Source organism: Neophocaena asiaeorientalis, unplaced genomic scaffold (assembly GCF_003031525.2).
Source record: "Neophocaena asiaeorientalis asiaeorientalis breed wild unplaced genomic scaffold, Neophocaena_asiaeorientalis_V1.1 scaffold823, whole genome shotgun sequence".
NCBI lineage: Eukaryota > Metazoa > Chordata > Mammalia > Artiodactyla > Phocoenidae > Neophocaena > Neophocaena asiaeorientalis.
In genome coordinates this window covers 410,299-432,770 of record NW_020172767.1, presented here as the reverse complement: position 1 = coordinate 432,770, position 22,472 = coordinate 410,299, and the positions used below count along the sequence as shown (strand labels likewise).

At 45.6% G+C, this 22,472-nt stretch overlaps 1 protein-coding gene across 2 annotated transcripts in view; it reads left to right on the top strand.

Annotated features, from left to right (window-relative positions):
- MTM1 (myotubularin 1) overlaps nucleotides 1-22,472 on the top strand; it is a 72,599-nt gene that overhangs the window by 10,807 nt on the left and 39,320 nt on the right. For both annotated transcript variants that reach the window (XM_024740695.1, XM_024740696.1), the window contains 2 exons: nucleotides 7,617-7,727; nucleotides 11,926-12,027. In XM_024740695.1, the coding sequence (XP_024596463.1) occupies nucleotides 7,617-7,727; nucleotides 11,926-12,027 (213 nt within the window). The remainder of the gene's footprint in view (nucleotides 1-7,616; nucleotides 7,728-11,925; nucleotides 12,028-22,472) is intronic.

The following is a 22,472-nucleotide window of genomic DNA, read 5'->3' as shown; positions in this document are numbered from 1 at the left end:
CCCCCCAGCTGAAGAAATCCTTTTCCCCTCCCCATCAGTGGTAGATACCATCTGAAAGTTCCTAGGTCTCACTCTCGGTCACTCCACAAACTCCTCTTTAAAAATAGGATGGAGTTCCGGAGATGCACGGATGAGCAGATGATAACCCTTAGGGCTGCCGGTGGGATGAGCAGCATGTCGTGTATACACTTTTCATTACCTGACAGTCGGAGACAGTATGTTCTTCCTGGATTAAATTCAAGGAGAAATTTGTCATTAGGGTTTCCTCTAAGAGGTAGGACCATAGTGATTTCATTCTTTGGGCAGAGTATTACCTAAAGATTCTTGAATACCATTCAAGACCCTCTTTAAGGACAGGACACATGTTAACTTTTACTGGGTAAAGGTATTTCTGGGAGGGACTAGCAGGCTGGGGTCTGTTGACTTTGCTGTTTGATGATTTACCAATGCGGAGATGGGACTTGGAGAATCAAGGTGGATGGATGGCCCTCGTATCTGCCTCTCAAATATCTGGTTCTGAAATGAGCATTTGCGAGGTATCGTGCCTCCCAAGAGCTGGGCATCTGACACGAGTGGCAGACCTGTATTGCCTCCCACTTTATAACAAGCATGAACAAAAAGGGTTCCTGTAGTGTTTTTCTTTTCAAAAAAATACGTTCGGAACTTTTCAACGTTGTCCTTTTTTAGTTCCTTCCGTCTAATGGAGTTAGCACCTTTTTTCATTTAAAAAGAGGTGAAATAATGCTAAAAAGACTATAATAATGAAACATCCTAGAGTGTCTGTAAGTAGGAGCATCAGTGGGAACGTAGGATCCGTACTATAGGTTTTCTTTTAAATTTCAGTCTTAAATCGTCTCTTTATTTTGCTGCTGCAAAATGACTGAGACCTTCAGGTTAAAACAGTCCCTGCTGATACCCCAGGTCCCCTTGCCCCTTGTTGCCATCCATTCCCAATTTGCCAGTCACCAAGCTTGAGAGGCTGTGCGCTACTGAGCCCTCCTGTTGAAAGTCACACAGTGGATTTAAGTAATTATTTAGCTCCACTACAAGTTCGGGCTTTCAGACCTCAGAAAGGGGCTCGTGGCTGCTTTGGCAATTCTCTCCATCTCAGATCGACCTCTCATCACATTCCCCACCACACCAGTGACAGACCCCTCTGAGCTCCTTTGCAGACCTCATCTCTTGCTTTGTTGCAAAGTTAAAAGTCATCCTCGCTGAGCTCCCATAAATTCTTTTCCTCCTCCTCTGCCATCTCAGAGGAAGGAGCTAGATGTCTTTTACAAAGGGAGCCTTTCTGCTTCTAGCCCCTCTGGAGCCCTAGTGCCCCACCAGTTACTCTGTGTCTTACGTGTGTGGTTTTCATTGGCTCCCCAGCCCGCAGACCTGCTCAAGTCTCTTTATTTTGAAACACCTTCTTGCATCCCTGCTACCCTGATACTACCATACTATCCTCTTTCTTCCCCTTCCCTGCTAGACTTTTTAAAAAGTGAGTCCACACACACTGCTTCTGCGTACGGACTGTTAACTCCTTCACCTCTCATGGTCTGGCTCATGCTCCCTGTTAAAGCTCCTCTTTGACCACTCAATTCTGTAGACCTCAGTAGACTCTCAGCTCTTTACCTTCTCTGCAGTGATCAGTCGGTATTGCTGGTTACTCCTGCTTTCTTTGTCCTCTTCTCCGTGCGTCCTTTTGCCTTTATTGCAGTTCATTTCTCCTTCCCACCCCCTAAATGTCTGTTTCCCCTGTCCTTGCCCTCTTCTTCCTCACTTGTCAGTTGCTTTCCAACTCTGTAGCGCCAGACCTGATCTTTCATTCTTTATTCACTGTTTGAGAGCCTGCTATGTGCCAAGCACCATGCCAGGCACTGGGATAGAGTGGCATGCACAACAGACACAGTGTCGCCCTCATGAAGCTTTCGGTTCAGGTGGGACTGACAGACATGAGTCAGATAATCACACCAGGGTGTAACAACAAGCTATGCTAGGTGTTGCCTGGGAGCAGCATAGGAGGGCGGTCGTTTGAGGAGCCCGGGAAATTGTCCTGAGAAAATGATGCTTGACCCATGGTCTGAAGAATGAATGGCAGTTCCCTAGATGCTTGGCGTGGACTGGGTCGGAGACAGTAAGCTGAGAGAACAGCACAGGAGAAGACCTGGGACCAAAGGGAACATGAAAAAGTGATGGTGTGGCTAGGTTGGGGGTTGGGAGAACAGCAAGGGATGAGCAGGAGATGTGGGTAGTGGCCAGATGACCTAGGCCTTGTAGACCCCGTTAAGGATTTAGGTTTTTAGAGTTGAGCAATGAGAAGCTTTGGAAATGGGTTAAGCAGAGGGATGGTAGCATCAGATTTACTTCTGTAGAAGATGACCTGGGCTGCTGTGCGGTGGGCAGATTGTAAGGGAGCAGAAGTAGATGCAAAGAGACCCCTGCGTCTATTCCAGTGGCCCAGAGAAGTTGCTGGTAGAATTGGAGAGAGGCGGACAGATTCAAGATGGATTTAAGAAGTAAACATGGAGATTGGATTAAGGCTAGTGGAAAAGAGAATGTCAAGGATGACTTGTAGGTTTCCAGCTTTTGTCACTGGACGGATGGAGTGCTAGCCACTGAGATGGGAAGATGTAGCTTGGAGAGAGAAACATCATGCACTTAGTTCTGGGCATTTTGAGTTTGAGGGGCCTTGGGGATCTTCCACTTCTGCATTTTCAGCTGCCTCCTGGATATCTGTACTTGATTATCAGTCAAACCCAGGGTGTTTATTTTTATTTTTTTTCACTTTATTTTATTATTTTTTTCTATTTTTTTAAACATCTTTATTGGAGTATAATTGCTTTACCATGGTGTTCCCTGTGCTATGCGGCTGCTTCCCACTAGCTATCTCTTTTGCGTTTGGTAGTGTATATATGTCCATGCCGCTCTCGCGCTTTGTCACAGCTTACCCTTCCCCCTCCCGTGTCCTCAAGTCCATTCTCTAGTAGGTCTGTGTCTTTATTCCCATCCTGCCCCTACGTTCTTCATGACCTTTTTTTTTTTAGATTCCAAACCCAGGGTGTTTAGACACTCAAACCCAGTGTGTCTAAAATTCACAATGTTAATCTTTCTCCAGAACCGCCTCCTGTGCCCTTCATGTGTCTTGGTGGGACCACCGTTGTCCCAGACACTTGGGCCTGCCTCTGTGATTCTTCCCCACGGCTCACCTCCCTCTTTCGCTTTCCACCTCGGACGCTCTCCACTTTCAGACCCTCGCGGTGATCCTCTCACTTGCACTGAAACATTGGCTTCCAGGACTGCAGGGAATGGGCGGACCCTCCCTGTGCTGGTGCGGAGTGCTCGGCGCTGCCGGCTGCATCTGCGTACAGCCACATTATGTCGTTGCAGGCCTCTGCCCAAGACACATTTCCCAGATCCCAGTCACCCTGAGCCAAGCCCTGGGCTACTCCCCAGGGGATTCCCTTGCCACCTGATCTTAAACCTGGCCCATTTGGTTTTGCTTTTTTAAAATAAAATTCCCATGCTTTCCCACACGTGTAGCCACTGTCACTGTACCTGTTTTTGGAAGGCCAGTCTCCAGCTGCTGTTATTCCACCCTTTAAGGATCATCTTTAACATTGCCATCACAGCAGAACCATCGTGTGACCCCATCAGTTAGAAATCGTCCTGCCCTCTCTGACCTCCCGTTCCACTTCATCTGGATTTTTTTAAATGGCTCTTGGCACTTACAACCTAGCATTGTGGCTATTTGCGTACATGTGTCTCATTTCCCAGACTGGGCCTTGAGCTCTGTGAGGGCAGCACCTACATCTTCATTCTCCCCGTGGTCCCTAGCATCCAGTAGTTTCTGTTACTCAGTATGCACTCGAGAGAGAAGGCAAATGATTGCATCTTCTAAGCTGTTACATTTACTTCTCAGCTATTTTAGATACGTACAGGTACAGAGGAATAGATTTTGAGTTAGCATGGACCTTCGGGAATCCTTAAATATTTAATGATACTTAGATAGTGATGACTCAGGTTTCTAGAGAGTAAAGCTAATTTTCCTATTCCTGGATCTTCCAGTTGGGCTTGCTGGGTTATCTGATCTTGAACCTGTCATTCGGGGAGAACGTGGCAGGTTAGCCTCATTAGACTGTGGGTGCCTTTGGTCAGGAGCTGGCCGGTTCTCCGCGGTGTCCCATTTTCTGGTTTGTGTTGGGTCAGGGTAATCAGAGCTATAGGAATTTTCTTGCTGCGGGAACAAAGAAGAGGAAGGTCTCACTCACTTCTAATCCTCCTGCTTTTTAAATTTGCATTCTTGCTTCCATCTTGATATTAGGATATCAGACTTCAATTTATTGTCTACTCTATGTATTTTTAGGTACAAGTTTGATATTTAGGGGTACAGTTGAATAGACACTCGTAAATTTCAATATAATCTAAGCATAGTAACAGACTGCTTGATAGTATTTTATTATTATTATTATTATTTTTATTTATTTTTGGCTACTTTGGGTCTTCGTTGCTGTGCGTGGGCTTTCTCTAGCTGTGGCGAGCGGGGGCTACTCTTCGTTGCAGTACGCGGGCTTCTTATTGTGGTGGCTTCTCTTGTTGCAGAGCACGGGCTCTAGGCGTGCAGTCTTCAGTAGTTGCGGCATGCGGGCTCAGCAGTCGTGGCTCACGGGCTCTAGAGCACAGGCTCAGTAATTGTGGCGCACGCGCTTAGTTGCTCCACGGCACGTGGGATCCTCCGGGACCAGGGCTCAAACCCATGTCCCCTGCATTGGCAGGCGGATTCTTAACCACTGTGCCACCAGGGAAGCCTGATAGTATTTTTTTTAATATCTTTTTTTTTTTTAATTTTGCCTGCACTGGGTCTTCATTGTGGCCTGCGGGCTTCTGTAGTTGTGGCGTGCGGGCTCTAGAGTGCACGAACTCAGTAGTTGCAGCACGCAGGCTTAGTTGCCCTGCGGCGTGTGGGATCTTACCCAGGGATCAAACCAGGGGTCAAACCTGCATCTCCTGCGTTGGAAGGTGGATTCTTAACCATTGGACCACCAGGGAAGTCCCTTGATCGTATATTTTTAATAACTAGATTATATTGAGAAGTGAATACATTATAATACGTAGCTACATATGTACATGTAGTGTAGTGTCTTTAATCTCTAAGCATTTGGAGTTCAGTCATGGAGTGAGGGGTCTCACCGCATGGCACCAGCTAAAAGATGCCTCCTTATAGGTACAAACAGAAAGCCCTGTAACTGCTTGCTACAGCATACTGATCCACTATATTTGCAGAGCACAGTCATGTCTTTCACATACTAAGATATTCTTTGCTATAATAATAATAATAACTTGCATTGTTATCTAGCTACCATATACCGGGCATCATGCCAGTTACTTTAAGTCCATTATCTCTAATCATGCCTATTTTACAGGTAAACGTGGCTGAGAGATACAGTAACTTGCCAAAGTCATCCAGTTAATAAATGTCAGAACTCAGATTGGAAGCAGTTTTGTCCAACTTTAGAGTTTGTGCTCTTTTCTCTACACCACGATAGCCATACTCTCACACGTTTTAAACTTTCTTTTGAAGTAATTATGTACTCTCAAGAACTTGGAAAAATAGTCCAGAGAGTTCCTGGGTACCCATCACCCCACTTCTCCGATAACTGCACTGCTTTATCAAAACCAGGACATTGAATGGTGCAGTATAGTTAACTAAGACTCTGTACTTGACTTTCACCGGTTTTTGCACGCACTCATTTTTGGCGTGTTTTTGCTCAGTGACATCTGATGCCCTGTGTAAATTCATGTCACCGCCACCACCAGTCAAAGTATGCGACTCTTCGGTTGCTACAGAACTCCCTTTGTACCCTTTATGCTCCTTTTATAGCCACGCCCTCCTTCCGTTCAGCCCCGGCAGCCACTTCTGTGTTCTCCAGCTCTAAAACTTTGTCATTTCAAGAATGATATAAATGGAACCATACAGCACCTTTTGAGATTGGCTTTATCCACTCAGCACGATGCCCTTAAGATTCTCCCGGATCGTTGCATGTATCCATAGTTCATTCATTTTTGTGGCTGAGCAGTATCCCATGGCATGGATACACCACAGTCTTATACTTTTTTAATTTCTAGAACACCCATGAGCTATATTTATATTTTGTGAAGAGATGCTTAGTTTGTTGTATTGTGTTTTAAAGGGAAGGATTTAAAGTAAAAGAAGAAATTAACTTTATTTGTATTCCCCCCAGAGGACGTCTTTTAAAGAACAAAAACTCAACAAGCAGCTTTTAAAATATTTGTTAGCAAAGTCATCTAACAGGGCATTAAAGAAGATATTGGCTTAAAACATTTGTGTAGCCCTTTCTGTCTCTGTCCATATGAATATATATTTTACATTATTGTAGTCACAGTGTATTTTGTATGCTGCTTTTTTGCACTTAAACTTATTTTTCCATGTACCGTAATTATTTTAGTAGCTGCGTGCTTATTCCATCAAGTTGACTGACTAATTTTCTTCGCCCCAGTGACCAACTCTGGCTCTATCGAGCATCTTCACGCATGTAGCTTTCCCTCCTGTTGCTCCACAGCTGTAAGATAAGGTCTTAGGAGTGCAGTTGTGGAGTCAAAGGGTAGGACCATTTTTATGGCTCTGTTGTTGTGTGTTCCCAGACCTTGGCTTGAATCTCAACCCTTCCCTGTAGTTACTAAGCCAGTTACCGAAGCTTTTTAAAGCTTTGGTTGCAACATCAGGAAATGGGAATACTTCACCTGTGTCCAGAATGGTTGTGAGGACGATACACGCGTTGACCTTTTGTGGTACCCGGCACAGATGATGTATTCCGAACACAGCAGCTGCTGTTATCTTGGTGGGACGATCTCGGTACGACTTTACTGACGTTATTCCGTCCTTTGTGCCAACAGCCCTCTGGACCCCTTGAGTCCAGCGTTGGGCAAGGAGCTATGGAGAAGCATTGTATGCCCTCAGGCCCTTCCTTTGGAAAGAGCACCCATGCCTAAGATAGGCACCGCTTCCCGATGTTTGGCTTCCAGTGGGGGAATACGGATGTGGAAGTTCACGGCAATGAGACTTGAAGCGGGTGGTGTAACACCAGTCCGAACCGAGTGCTGCAGAACTGCAGAGGAGGGAGTGGTCAACTCTGATCTAATGGGAAGCGGGGCGTCGTTGGAGAATGTTGGTAGTTGGGAAAGTCAGATCATCCTAGGCAAAGGGAACACCGTGCACAGAGCCCCTAGGCCTGAGTGTAGACAAAATGTTTGGAGAATGGTGAAGGCGTCTACTTAGTTGGAACAGAGAACGTCGTGGGGCAGCAGCCCACAGAGACAGGTTGGGAGCAACGTCCCGGGGCCCTCGAGTTGTGTACCCAGGAGTTCAGGCTTTATTCTGCAGGCAGTGCAGAATGGCACACATTTGGGGATGGATTTTGGTTGCATAACTGACTATTTTCATGCTTGCTTTTTCATGTGTGATCGCTATCATGCTTTTATTCATAAAAGGTGGTAAAAGGGCCAAGATAAAAATGCCCTGAAAGCACATGGGTTTTTTTTTTTTAAGTATGTTTTTGATGTTTTAATTGTACCGACAGAAATACTGACTTGTGTCTTTTTGTCCATTACAGGATTCTGCTCTAATACTCGATGTTCCTCTGGGTGTGATCTCAAGAATTGAAAAAATGGGAGGCGCCACAAGTAGAGGAGAGAATTCCTATGGGCTAGATATTACTTGTAAAGTAAGAGATTCAGTACTTTCTTACGGGAAAATAGGCACGTTAGCGTTGAATGATAAGTAAAAAGTAAATGTGGGTTTAAAAGAAAAATCAAAGACCCTTGTTTATCTGAGGCCCTGGTGTGGTTCTCCCTTCATGATCAAGCGTTCCAGAACCTCCTGGGGAAAGAGTTCCTATGAAAGGGACCTGCTGTCGTCCTTAAGTGTGAGAACCCGAGACAGTCAATTGGTTTGCTTGACTGACTAGGAAGAAAACTTCATAAATCACGTTTCACACTTTTTTGTTTTTGCACAAGTCTGCTCCTGGTGTTCTTCGTGTGATGTGTTTCCAGCCAGACACCTTCACATCGTAACAGGAAGGAGAAATACAGGAGATTTTTCCCTCTGTGAAGAGTCTGTGTTCTTACCTCTCACAGCCCCTCCCACTTCTGCTTAGATGGTGTTCAGAGATGGTGGCCTCCTGTTATGTTTCGGCATGGGGAACAGCAGAGATTTAGCGATAATAACGTTCAGCCAGTTATGATAGTAACTGTTTATTGAACATCTCTGTCGGTCCAAAGAGGTACTAGGGGCTTTGCATTAAATCCTCAGGGCAGTCCTCTGAAATGGACAGTGGTGTCCCCATTGTATAGATGGGGAGCCTGAGGCTAAGAAGAGTTCGGTAACTTAGCTAAGATTACCCAACAGATGGCAAAGTTGGAATCCAAATCCGGTGAGATAATCATTTTGCAAACGACGGAATAAACCTTCTTGCAAGAAAACTGCCTCCTCAGGTATTCTGTATCGGAAGACTACAGTGCCCAGTCCTAGAAAGAGCTAGAAGGGGTTTGGAGGTCATCTGTCCCAGTGGTTCCCACAGCTGAATATGCATGAAGGGAACCTGGGAAGCCCTCTTTGGGTTGACAAAGGTAAAGCTTTGGGTTCTACCCCAAATCCCCAGATAATCTCTGAAGGCTGGGTCCCAGAGGCTGGGACTCTTTCATGTATCTGACCATCAATCTAGTGTAGGGGTCAGCAGACTTTTCCTGTCAAGGGCCAGAAAGCAAATATTTTAGGCTTTGTGGGCCAGCAGGATCTCTGTCATATGTTCTTTGCGTTTTGTTTTTTCTCAACCCTTTTGAAATATAAAAAACAATCTTAGCTTGAAGACCACACCAAGACTGACCTGGGCTGAAACTTGCTGACCCCTGGCCAATCCAAGTCCTTCATTCTGTGGATGGGAAATGAGGCATTTGCTCAACGGGCTTCCTTGCCTATGGGTCCCCGAGGAGCTGATGCAGGAGTCAGAATCCCAGCCCAAGTCTCCTTTTCCTGGTCTTGTGCACTGTGATTTCTTAAAGCCAATCTCCTGTACTTTCGTTTGGATTATGAAGATAATACCTTTTTGTCTCCAGTTTGTACAAGGTCAAGACTAGTACACTCTATTAGAAAGCAAGGGATTTTGTCACGATGAGACTTGAACTGAAATTCTCCCTCACTCCCCACCTTGGCTTGTTTTTGTTGTTTTTGGTTGAATCCAAGCTCCCTTAATGCCTTATCTATAATCCCAGCTACTGTCTACCCTTTTGGGCCTAGAAATGTGGGGATTTACTTTTAAGGAAGGTTTTTGCATTTTGCATAAAAGAATCCATGGGAGGAGAGTGTTATATTACAGGACTCCAGGGAAAATGAGGTTTTGATGATTTCAAAGTGACTTTCATTCGAAGCAAGTTGAAAAAAATCCTATTTGTTGCCTTATCAATGGGAAAAACTTGTATTTAAATGTTAACCCCCCCCAAATTAATACGACAAAGCACACTCTTACCCTTTGACTGTTTACTCTAAGAACAAAGGTCTTGGGAACAACTCCGCAGGCATGATTCTCCAATGTTAAGTATGTATGTTTCTTGGAATTAGTGTCAAGCCCAAAGACAATGGCCTAGAACAGTGTTGTAGCACAACCTTTTAACTCAGTTATCTCCCTGGAAACACGGATGTTGAGAGTTGAATTCCGTTTTCTCAGGAACAGACCTGAAGGTGACAGAAAGAGAATGTGCCGCAGTGGGGCAGAGACTCGCCTCCTGTCTCCCGTAGGTCCCCTTTCACCTGCAAGCAGTAACCACAGTACAACGGTGCCGCTTCACCGAAACGAGAACGTAGAACCCCTACAAATTTGGCTCCACCCGGTCCGTACATGGGGATTTCTGCTTGCCAGTGGCAACTTGCATGTGATGGATAGAAGTCGCAGTGGTTGTCATCTAGCAACCGAGGAGAAGGTAGCTCCAAATATGTGAATTCTTACCCGCCAGGCCCCATGCCATCCCCCTGCTGACAACTCAGATAAAGCAGAGCCAAACCATCCCACCAGGGCTGTTGCAACAGGGGTGCGTTTACTCACTTGTTATCACGAGGCTTCGCTCAGCGCCGAGTGCCCCAATTGCTAAACGCCAGAGGTCTGACTGCGAGATTCTTCTACCAAGAGGCTCTTGCCCAGGTGTCCTTCCCTGACGGGTCAGGCTCTAGGAGACCAGGTGCAACTTACCCCTTAGTATATGCTCGTATTTCTGTTACAGATTTGGTGATCTGCCACCTGTGAGTCATTTGCCTTTTCCACTTCATTTTTCTTGTTGGCAAGACAAGGTAGTGATTCTTTCTGTCCTTTAATTACATCTGAATCAGATGGCCACACGAAGTCGCTTGAATCACTTGTACTTTGGCACATCGAAAGTCGTGGTTTGAATCTCTGATGGACCAGAATAAATATTTATCTCGAAATGGTCTAGTTTCTGGTTGAGTGGTTAAGAGCATGATGTTACAGAGTTATCATCGGAACCAAGGCTGGTCAGAAGAAAATCCTTCATACGTCTGTGAGCCTTGGGGATACTCAGCTAGCCGGTGCTATCCTTGGGGTTCGTTGCAAACCCCTTGAAAGCACGTCATCTGATTGAAATGATTATTTTTCCTTCTACTTGACCAGTGCTTTGCATCATGAGACGACAACTGGTATCCCAGTGTTCTTGGAATAGGTCGTGAATCCGTTTTTGGATGTTATTGAGTTACGTGCTTTTAAAAAAGAAAGCATGGGATCCTGGAGCTGGCGAGGCCCAGTAGATGCCATCTGTATACAGAGAGATCGGTTTGGGGTCGTTGATGAGAGGTCTGAGAGCCTGTTGCCATATACTCCCTTCACTCCCCTTTGCATTTTGGGATGTGTATGGCAAGGCCTTTGCTGCTCCTACATGTTGAAGACTTAGGAAGCTTCAAGAACGCTGTTGACGTAACAAACGAAAAAGCACTTGGAAAAATATGAAGATGGTGACATCCGAGAGGGCAGGGGCTGGATCTGTCTCACTCCTGAGGTGTTGAAAGTGCAATGCAGAAGGTAACAGCCATCACTCAGCCACAGCACCATGAGTGATTTAGGAGACAACCTCAAAAACCCGCCAGCTTCGAAAATAATTTAGAATGTTATATCTTTTGCTGTGTAATACAAATTGATATTTAAGGGAGCTTATTTTATTTGAATTTGGTTTAAAAGAAGGTTTTCCTGCTTATTAAAGAGATATGTGTTGGAAACTATCCTTAAAATCTGGTTTTGAGCATTAATTCTTAGTTCCTAGAAGCATAGTCACTCCCACTATGGGGCACCTTAATGTGCTCTTAATAGAAGTCTGTGAAAGTAAAATTGTTTAGTAAAAAATGTATTACATTACTTGTATTAGAGCTTAAAATGCCAGTCATTTCCTAATTTTTAAAAGGGAGACTTTAAAGTTAAAAGCATGAGGGGAGAGGGAGAGAGCTTCTGTATTTTAATGACACGTTTGACAATTTTGAAATGATATTTTGTGGCAGATACACATTTGAAAAGTCCTAAGAATAAAATACTGTTTTATAATTAAAATACCTCGGAAACCAGTAGAGTAGACAGACGCAGACATGATGCGCAAGGCAAGGTTTGATTTTTCTTTTTATCCAGTGAACTTTAGCTCTGTCTACTCTTTAACACGAGTTGTCTTGTCTTTACAATCATGACTCTGATGGAAATATTTTCAGGTGTTCTTAAACCGGATGTTTCAAAATATTGTACAAAACAAAGTAATTTTCTTAGTAGTCTAGATTTATTGCCCATTCAGGTAAGTGGATCTTCTACCTGAATAGAAGGTTTGCTGACAAATGTGACTCGATTTGCAGACTGAACTGGCACATTTCTCCTCTGCCCCCAGGACATGAGAAACCTGAGGTTCGCGCTGAAACAGGAGGGCCACAGCAGAAGAGATATGTTTGAGATCCTCACGAGATATGCCTTCCCCCTGGCCCACAGTCTGGTAAATTCCAGGGTTCTCCTCGGTGGCATCAGAGGGTTTCTGGGTGTCCCCTCCTTCCGCTCCGTGCTGCGCTCCCCAGTGTGGTGTGTGTACGAGGCTGTTTATTACAGAAGGTTGACCCGTTCCCTGAGGGAGCGGGCCTCTGCTCTGCCAGTCTTTGTGGGGTGGCTCAGCCCAGGTGACTCCTGCCAGCCCCGAGCCTGCCCTCCACCTGGGCCAGCCCTCTTCCAAAGGCAGAAGGTGGCGAGGTGACCACGAGCATGTCAGTGTAGCACTGTGACGTCACATCCCAGAGCTCGTCGCCCCCTACTTGGGAACCAAGAGTGAGCCTAAGTGTCATTTAAGCCAATGTGCTTCTCAAATGCAGATTCGTGGCTTAGGTGCTGCAGGCCATCACTGGACAGGGGAGGTTTCTTTATTTATCTTTAAGGAACGACACTTTAAATGTCATTTGATAGCGTTTACTATATATTTGGCAGGACACACTTATTATGCATTTAATTACTTACAACCTGTGACTTAGTCCGTAGCGAGTTTTGTTCTACCACGGGACCGAAATAAAGCTTTCCACGTGTCTTGCTCTTCAAACCATCTTCCTTCATATTCTGCCTTGATCTTGCCTTCTTTTTTTCTGTCCTCTTACCCCCTCCTTCTCCTCTGCTTGACTTTGTTGTTTTTCTTTTTGAAATGTAAATTTCAAAAGATTTATTGATTTTATTTTTGATGGTGTTCTTAGCATTTTCCCCAAATGGTTGTTTTAAAATTTTATTGAAGTATAGTTGATTTACAGTGTTGTGTTAATGTCTTCTATACAGCAAAGAGATTCAGTTATACATGTGTATATTCTTTTTCATATTCTTTTCCATTATAGTTTATCACAGGATATTGAATATAGTTCCCTGTGCTATACAATAGGACCTTGTGTCTGCTAAGGGGAGAGCAGGGGAATAATTCTTTAAAGATAATTCTTTAAATAAATAAATAAATAAACGTATGCCTTTATTTTAAGTACGGAGTAAATATGCCTCCAGCTAGACTGAAGGTGATGAAAGAGATCATTAAATAGAAGAGCTGCTTTGTAATGGAGCTCTTCTTCCTATGCCCGTCTTTTGTCTATCTATTTATCTATCTATATTCATTTATTTATTTTGGGGCAGTGAAGGCTTAAATTGTTTTCTAGCAAGACAAGGCTTCTCTCTTCCCAAATTTCATCAGCAGTTGTTTCCGTCAAAGGAAATTCATGGTTGATGGAAAGGACAATTATACAAAGACTGTGGTGGTCTAGAAGGATCTGGAGTACTCGTCATGAGTCATGTGTTGATTGTAGATTCAAATGTGATGCTTCCAGGAAATGCAGTGATATCATAGAGTTGAATACATTCTCAGCCTTTTCTCAGTTTTTGATTAAATATGTGATTTAAAAGATATTTCAATATTAAAAATTTTAAACTATTAGGATAAAAAGAGTTTAATGGGAACACATCCTCGGAATTCCTATGAAAGTGAGAATGTACATCTAATCCACGAAAATTCAATGAGGGAATGGGTTATGTCTTGGGTTTTGCATATCTGGCCTTAAGTGATCAGAGATTTAAAGATGGTTCACATAGCAGGGTTTGTTTATTTATTTATTTATTTATTTATTTTTGGCTGCGTTGGGTCTTCGTTGCTGCTCACCGGCTTTCTCTAGTGGCGAGCGGGGGCTACTCTTCGTGGCAGTGCACGGGCTTCTCATTGCGGTGGCTTCTCTTGTTGTGGAGCACGGGCTCTAGGCGTGTAGGCTTCAGTAGTTTTGGCACGTGGGCTTCAGTAGTTATGGCTCGCGGGCTCTAGAGCACAGGCTCAGTAGTTGTGGCACACGGGCTTAGGTATCTCGCGGCATGTGGGATCCTCCCGGACCAGGGCTCGAACCCGTGCCCCCTGCATTGGCAGGCAGATTCTTAACCACTGCGCCACCAGCGAAGCCCCACGTAGCAGGTTTCTTCAAACCTCCTGCGAGCTGAGGCCCCAGTCCGTCTCCTACACAATCTTGCTCCATCAGTCATCCCCTTTCTCTGGTATCTTCTGTCTCCTTGAGAGTTTACTCCCCTAAAAAGAGGTCAAGTGTCGGACCAGCTTTCCTCTAAACTACTGTCCCATCTCTCACTTCAACCCACACTTCTGGAAAGAATATTCTAGGCTGTCCACATCTCCAGTTCACTCATTCCTCCAGCCCATTCTAGTATCCAGTTTTATCACAAGTACCTTCTTGGAACTCAGACCTCTTTCTTACTGGCCAAATTTAGTGACTCACTTCAATCTTCATTCGGTTTGATCTCCCCTCAGCGTTCAATAATTTTGACCACCCTCTTGCAAGTCTTGGTTTCTGTGTTTCGGTACCATCTTGACTGTTCCTTCCCAGTCTCCACTGCCTCTGTCTTTTCCTTAAAGGTAGACATCTTGATGGTGGTTCCCTGTCAGCCCTCTTGTCACGTTACTCACTTTGCCTTGATGATTTCATTTAATCCATAGCTTAAGCTGTCATTGCTGTATGGGTGATTTCTAAATCCAGCCCTGACATTGGCCTCGAGTGAATCTTCATGAGCCTCTCAAACAGCTTCCTCTGGAAGCCTGTGAGAATCAGGCTCAGCATCTCCCTGACCTCTTTGCAGTCACCAGGCCTGCTCTTCAGCCTACATCTCCCTCAATGTGGATGATCCTCAGTTGCTCAGATTCGAGAACTTGAAGTCAATTGCCCACCCCAATCAGGCATAAAATTTATTTATTTTATTGAAATAGTTGATTTACAATGTTATATTAGTTTCAGGTGTACAACATAGTGATTCCGTATTTTTACAGATTATACTCTATTTAAAGTTATTATTCTAAAATATTGGTTATATTCCCTGTGCTGTACGTTACAACCTTGTGTCTTATGTACGAAGTCAACTTTCTCATTCCCCTGCCTTACTTCTCCTATAGCCGCATCAGTTCCAAATCCCGTAGGTTTTGCTTATTAGTGACTCTCAAATATTTCTTCCCATTTCTCCCTGTGCTTCCCAACTCACTTCCCTTCATTCAGTTTCCTTCCCTTCCAACTTATCCTACACAATGCTGTTGTCTTTTTTTTTTTTTTTAGGTATGATCATGTCACTCTATATCCCACTCTCCACACACAAAAAATTCTCAGTGACTTCCCGTGGAGTCTCAGTGACTCCAACCGCACAGGACCACCCTGTGCTTCTCTGGTATACATAGAACTGTCTCAACTCAGGGAAACTTTGGTTTCCCTGTGCCCTTTACCTGCGGTCCCCTCATCTCTTTAGAGCCTATCCTCCACCATCTTGCTCAGTCCTAGGTCCTTTCCCATGCCATGTGCGTTCCCTGGTGGGAGTTCATCTTACCTCTCAACCTGTTAGACTTTGCAGGTCCTTCTACTAGAGCACTTATCTCCCTCAGTCTGCCTTATGTCATAATTATGTAGTAATTACCCATCCCCCTCCTATACTGTAAGCTTATCAAGGCGGGGATCAGGCTTTATCTCTCTAACCTCAGCCTAATGACTGCTGCATGGCAGTTGTATAATGACGGCTTTTTTATTGAACACAGGTTTAGTAGAAAGTGAAGGAGAAGTCCATTCCATGGAAACAGATGGGCTGGATTTCTGGATATTGTGGATCTAGTGCCAGAGCGTAGGATTCTGGGTTACTGTCATTGGAGTGGTCCACAGAGGGGTTGATTTCTCAAGTCTATGGTGCTTTGCCTTATTTTTCGTGTCTGTGCTAGGAATCCCTACTTTTTTCTTTAGGAAGTCAGTAAAGTGAAAAACTGGAGAGAAAAATGGGAACTGAATTGCTCATACAAATTTTTGGAAAACTACGTTCTCGAAGTTTTAACCAGTAAAAGTCATCTTAAAAAAAAAAAAAAAAACTAGTCACCAAAACAATACAAGATACAGATAAAAACAGATCCGCTGTTGACGTGGCCCTTGGAATATTAGCCCCTGCTATTCCAGTCAGTGTGTACGTCTGTTTCATCAGTTAGGTTCATTTCAGACTAGTGTGTTGTTGGGCGGTGTTGGGGAGCCACGAAGGCAGTTGAGAAGTCGTAGTAGGCTGAATGATACCTGCTCCCATTTGGGGATGTGACAGAAGTGATACGACAGATGTGTATGGTTCCGATATAGGGCGGTTGATATTCAGTGCTGTAAGAGAAAGGCCTTCTGGGGATTCCCAGGGGGAAGGGCACAGGTCCAGCCTAGATTGGAAAAGCTTGTGTGGAATCGATAGTCATTTGTGTTGGGCCTTGGAAGGATGGTCATCGTTGCCGGTGGGCAAGGATTCCTGGCGGAGGAGGTGGCATTTCAGGCAGAGACAGGACCCTGACCCTCAGACTAAGGGAGGGGAAGCTGGAAGTGTTGAGAGCTCACGAGGGTCGCCAGGGATGTTTGGCTGGAGAGTGGCGGGGACGAGGAAAGCTGGGCGCATCTGGTGGACGGCCCTGCCGGAGTCAGGCGCTTGTACCCTGGGAAGTAGCAGAGACTTACTGAAGGTTTCGAAGTAAGTGATGGGACTGAATACAACGTCACGAAGAACAGATAGGAGAGGAGAGCTCAGGAAGCTGGGAGGGGAGTCAGAGGGAGGGCCAGGCGAGACGGCGGTGATGCGGCCGGAGACCACACGCTTGGGCAGTAGTTTGATCCCGGAGAACAGGGAGAAGGCTGAATCATCCTTCCTTCTGAGGTCTGCGGCCCGAGTGGTGACAGAGCGGGGAAGTGAGAAAAGGATTTCGTATGGGGAAGCAGGTGGAAGAGGGGGCGAGGAGGGAGGAATGGGGAGCTCTGTTTTGTCTGCGGGGCAGGTAGCATCTTCTGACAGAACTTACAGCAGCACTTGCGGGCCTTTTCCTCAGAAGAGAGTCCAGAGGTGTAGATCTAGAATCGTGGTTCTCAATCTGTTTGGAGTCGTGGATTCCTTTGGTGATACGGCGTAAATTAGGGCGTCTCGTCCCCTGAAAGATGCGCTATGTACAAAACTTGACATAAAATTTTAGGGGACTCGCAGCCCCTTGGAAGCTCACCTGTTGGTCCCAGGTGAGGAGCCCTGGTGTGTAACAGAGGAGCCAGCAAGGTGAATGAGGATGGTTAGAGAGGTGACGGGAGAGCCTGCAGGGTGGGGTCTGCAGAGGCCAAAGGCAGACAGAGGTCTGAGAAGGTAGTGATGGGTGTGTGAGGCTGCGGGGACAAAGACGAGGCTGAGGAAGAGTCCTTTACATTCGATGACGACTACGAGTTCCTTGGGGCCTGGACGCGCTAGCTGTGGACTGCTTGAAGCTGGGACCTTCTTTCCTCATGCTGTTCCCCAGCGCCGAGTTCAGTGCCTGGCGTACACTTATCGAACTTTTTTGAATCACAGAGGATGGTCTGGGTAGAGGGGACCAGAGCCAGTTGGTAGAGGTTTAAAGAGAGAGGGTGGTGTTTCAAAACAAAAATAGTGGTAGCGGCCAGGTTGAGGGAAGATGTGTTTCCCTGAGAATCCGAAAAAGGTGAATGAAGATTTGTGGGCAAGAGAGAGAAGGGTTCCTTTCCTGAGCGGGATCCTGGGGAAGGCAGAGGGGGATGGGATTAAGGCCAGTTTGTAGGGCAGTTTGGGAAAGGAGAAGGGACAATTATTCCTCTGAGACAGGAGGGGAAGAAAAGTTTCCAAACTGCCACTTTGGGGAACGCGAGTGTGTGCCAGAAAGGGACTTCCCGGAAGCGTAATCTAAGCCGGATTGCATTCAACAATACAGAGGGCCCCTGCTTGAAAAATAGCACGTTGTTAATATTGTTGAAACTGTTAGAGCAGCTGCAGGTTATCTCAGTGATTGTCACTGGCATTGGAAGCAGAAGTAAACTTGCTGTTGCCTCCCGAAATGGTGTCTGGAGGCCGGGAGAGCTGGGTTCTAAATCCAGCCATGGGGTGAGCGGTGTGTGAGTGAGCTTTTTCCTTTCACACCGGCCCCAGCTCTCTTGCCTCCTTCCCCATTAGTATTTTCACCACTCATTGTGTTCAGTTGGAGACTTAAACTTTGAATTGAACTTGAATTAAACTTGGCCACACAACGGTGGACCCCAAACCATTACCTTGATTGTTTCTGTATTATGTCAATCCATTAAGACTTGAAAATTATTTAGATTACATTTTCTATTTCCACCAAAGCATTTATTTTCTTGTTTTATTTTTGCTTTGCTTTTCAAACAGTAGAAATTGTATGCCGTTTTCTCAACTGCATTGTAACTCAATACCAATTCTAAGTAAATGCTACATTTTTATGATAAGAAATGTGGCAGTGCCTCTGATATGATGGTAATTTTTTTTAAAAGCAGGAACAAAAAGTGTGTACATATGAACAGAGCCTGATAGCACTACAGAAGAATAAAGAGTTTAATTGTTGGAGTGGTATGTTCAATGCCAAAGCTCCTCTTTCATTGATTTCCTTTACTGTTTGCTCAGTTTTTACTCAGATGGGATAGTCAGAGATAATTCAAATTTTAGATGGGCATTTTTTTTTAAACTCTGAATCCCATTGTGTTATTGAGTCATGAAATCAGTTGACTAGGTTGTAACCAGCATTTTTTAATGAAATAGAAAACATTAAGAGCATAACACATAATATAGATAAGTATGGTTTCATGAAAGATTTCTTTCGGTTATCCGTGTGTGTGTGTGTGTGTGTGTGTGTGTGTGTGTGTGTGTGTCTGGGTCATGGCGTGATGAACAGTCTTTTAGATAATGGTAGAATATGTAGAATAAAATGCATTTTAAGTTAATTTAGGCACCAATATAGTCACTTAAATCTATCTTTACAGCTATAGGCCTGCGTGGATTTTCTTGACTTTTGTTTAAGTGAAGGGCTTGAGTGTATGACTAAACTCATGGCCTGTAGACACACATAAGGGAAACGTGGCGCTTGAAGAAATGGAGCCGGAGACCTGGCTGCCAGGCTCCCGGCGGCCCAGACCCTGCTCGGCGACTTTGAAAATCATGTAATATTTCTGCGCTTCAGCATTCTCATTTGTAATGGGGATAATAACACTCCCTGCTTCACAGGGGTTTTGTGAGGATTAAACGGAAAGTGCTCACAAAAGTGCGTGGCACGCAGTAAGTGCCCAATAAATGTCAGCGCTTCTGTTCTTAGCGCCCCATTTTCCCCAGCAGGTGCAGAGAGTAAGGATGGTTACCACAACCCAGTCTTCCCAAGAATGTGAGTAAAGTAATTGTGATCCTGTATGGGACACTTTGAGCCCTTTAAAAGAAAGATGCTCTACAGATAATGGTCAGTATTCTTATTAACAAACCATTGCCTGTACGTTGCTAAAGGATTAGTCGAAAGTCTTCAGTTTCAGAGCATTAAACCCAGAAAGCATCTTAAGTAGAAATGGGAAATATGAGCAGCGATGCCATGCAATACACAGAATTCTTCAGAAATTGTTTTTCTTTCCTTTCCACCGGTGACTCTGCGTGCGGGGTAATGTAGCTCTCTCGGGATTCAGCTCTTCAGCGTTGCAGTGCTTCCTACTTTTTGTTATTCTGTGAGCTGATCGGCAGTCATAGAGTTTCAAAGTTTTCTGGTATTTATTTGTCTTGATAAACTTGAGCATCTTATGGGCGGTGGAGATGGGCACAGGAGAGAAGACCCGCTGGCTCTAATCTCGAGAGAAGCCACGGGCTCGCAAAGGCCTTTCTGTGGCGACCAGCGAGCAGGGCCCTTGCCTTTTTCCTGGGCCTCACTGAACCCCGTCACGCCCTGCTGTGTGGCATAAGCAGTGCCGTTTCCCCTCGTGCCCTCTCTGGCTCTACTCCCATGGCGCTTGCCTACAAAAATAATTCCATAAAGGTTACTACACTGGGCTATGGGGCTGTGCGTCTTTTTTGACCATTTAAATGAGGCGTATAAATGACCCTACGAAGAGAAAATGAAGAGCATAGGGTACTTTTTCCTGTGCCTTCGTTTTTCAGTTCAGAAGGCGGGGACATTTTTATAAATTGCTTTGAGATTGTAAACCAGGCTGAAACGGAGCAGGCTCTTACCTTCTAGGCTGATTACAGAATTAATAGCTAAAAGCAAAAAGCTCATTTTCAGCTGGGAATTGAACGAGAAGCCACACTTTTCTGCCTGGATGCGGCCTGAGACTGAAGTGCGGCTTTGTTCTCTGTTTCCTTTTTTTTTTCTTGAATAAACAGTAAACTTGGCTAATTGAGGGTCTAATCATGCTTTTAAATCTCCTCCCTTCGTGCCTCCTCCAAGACTTGGCCCTCGGTTCTCCTTGAGTGGCTCTCTCTCCGCTTCCCTCTCCCCCCGGCCTCGGGATGTGTCCGACCGTCCTCCCCGCACCCATCTCCAGGGACCGTGGTCCCGGCTGGACCACCCCCCGCGCTGCCCTCCGTGCCCGCGAGCACAGCGCTCATGGCCCACCTGCACGTCCTACCTTATTGCCCCACTGCCCACCCTGCTACTTGGGAGGACTTGGCCTCTTCCACTGCACCACCATTCAGAGGTTTTTTAAAAATCTTGAGTAGCTGTAGTTTATGAAATGCCCATCAAATGTCCAGAGTCAGGATCTTCAGAGCATCCCTTTGTCTCGGGGCTGCTATGTCTTCTACTTCCTTTACCCCCTCTCTCTTCAGCCGGGCCTGGCCTGCTGCCGTCTTATCTGCTGGCTCGCGGGGCCTACTTTCTCGGGCTATTTTGTGATGATTTTGCCTGTGGACTCATTCCTTGGACCTTTATCTATGTATGGGAAGACTCCGAGGCTGGGATTGAAGGCAGTTTTACGTTTTCTTCTGCCAGGCATCTGGGGGGCACTCCCAACCTGGGACAGTCACAGATTAACTTCTCTGCTTGATGTTTTTCGGACCATCCAAGCTTTATGAGCTTTGGCTGCCTTGTGCTACAGGCTCCGTTACTCAGCACGGATCGTCTAGACAGGTAAGTTCCCTCGGAGTCTCAGGTGCTTGTTTCCTGTTCGTCCTCACCCTGAGGGCGCAGCGTTATTGAAGGAAGTTTCCAGTTTGACACCCATCTTGGCATCTTGGGGCAGGCCCGGGGTGTTACGTCCTCTCTCCTAGAGCCCGAGAGGCCACGAAAACCGGTCCTGCCCTGGGGGGAAGCCGGCGTGTTCCTCTTGCTCTCTGCATTCTGTTCGCAGTTTGGCTTGGGCTTCTGAGTATTTCTTCTTCCCTAGTTGACTCATAAATGCATTTTTCAAAAGGGTTTCTGTTTTATCCAGCGGTTTTAGATGTTGTCAGCAGAAGTCTCAATTAGAGCAACCAGACCATCATACTGCCGGACACCTACCTGTCCTGTTGCTTCTGAGGTCTTGATCTCCTGGTCTTCCTTTTCTTCTCTAGTTCCTCGGCTTCCTTCTGTCATCTAAATATGGGTTTTCTAGAGAAGTCCGTCCTTCCCCTCCTCCTGTGCATCCCCTCAGCTGTATTTCGCACTTTGACCAGCATTGCCTTCTTAGCTTCATGTTTCCCATTAGCTGCCGCATAACTTCAGCTGATGCCTAAACCTTTGTTTAAAATGAATCTCTCATCTTCCCCTCAAGCCTCCTTTGAGCTCCCAGTTTCTCTAGTGCTGTCACTCCTTTCTCCACCTCTTCGTCCTCCTCCAAAATCAAGGTCATTGTGAGATTTCCCTTTTCCATAACATTTACTGAATCCAGGGGATTCTTCCTCCCCAGCCCAACTTAGTTCAGGTTTCCATCTCTTCTTTTCTAAACTGTGGGGATGGTGCTTTTGCTGGTTTTCCTATTTCTGTTCTTTTTCCTATCCAACCCACTTCTACACGTGCCTCCTGTCAGGTCGCTGTCCCTGGGATGCAGCTCAGCTTATCTCATCCCCTCGCCTCCGAAACTTCAGCCATTCCTCCCTCCCTGTCAGTGTAAACGCAAACCTCTGTCTCCTCCACTGTGGGGCTGCATCTCTCCATGGTCTCCTGGTGTTCTACCTGTCTATGCTCTGGCTGCCAGACCGAGGTGTTTGCTGGTGGCCACGTGTTTTCTGAGTTTGGCTCTCATTTGTGACTTTTTTGCCATCGTCGTCGTTACCCTGTCCCAAGTTGTCTTACCCTTCCAGGGGAGCTCACATGCCATCACCGCTCCTCCAGGCCCATCTGTCCAGAAGTAACCCTGGCATCCCCTGGCGCCCCATGGCACTTTATCTGTACCTCTCATGGAACTTAGCGTTCTCCTCTTTACGTGAGCAGTAGTTGCGCTCTCCTCATCTCTCTCCTTTGGAGGATTTCTAACTCCTTAAAGACAGTGGTGGTGTCTTATCTTTTTCTCTACTTAATACCTTGTTCGTAAGTGGGCCCTCGGTAAATGTTTGTTAAGTGAATCTACTAACGGCAGTAGAGTGAATGAATAGGAGCTAGCAGCGACCAAGTGACCAATAAGAATATTCTGCTGTTTAGAAACTAGG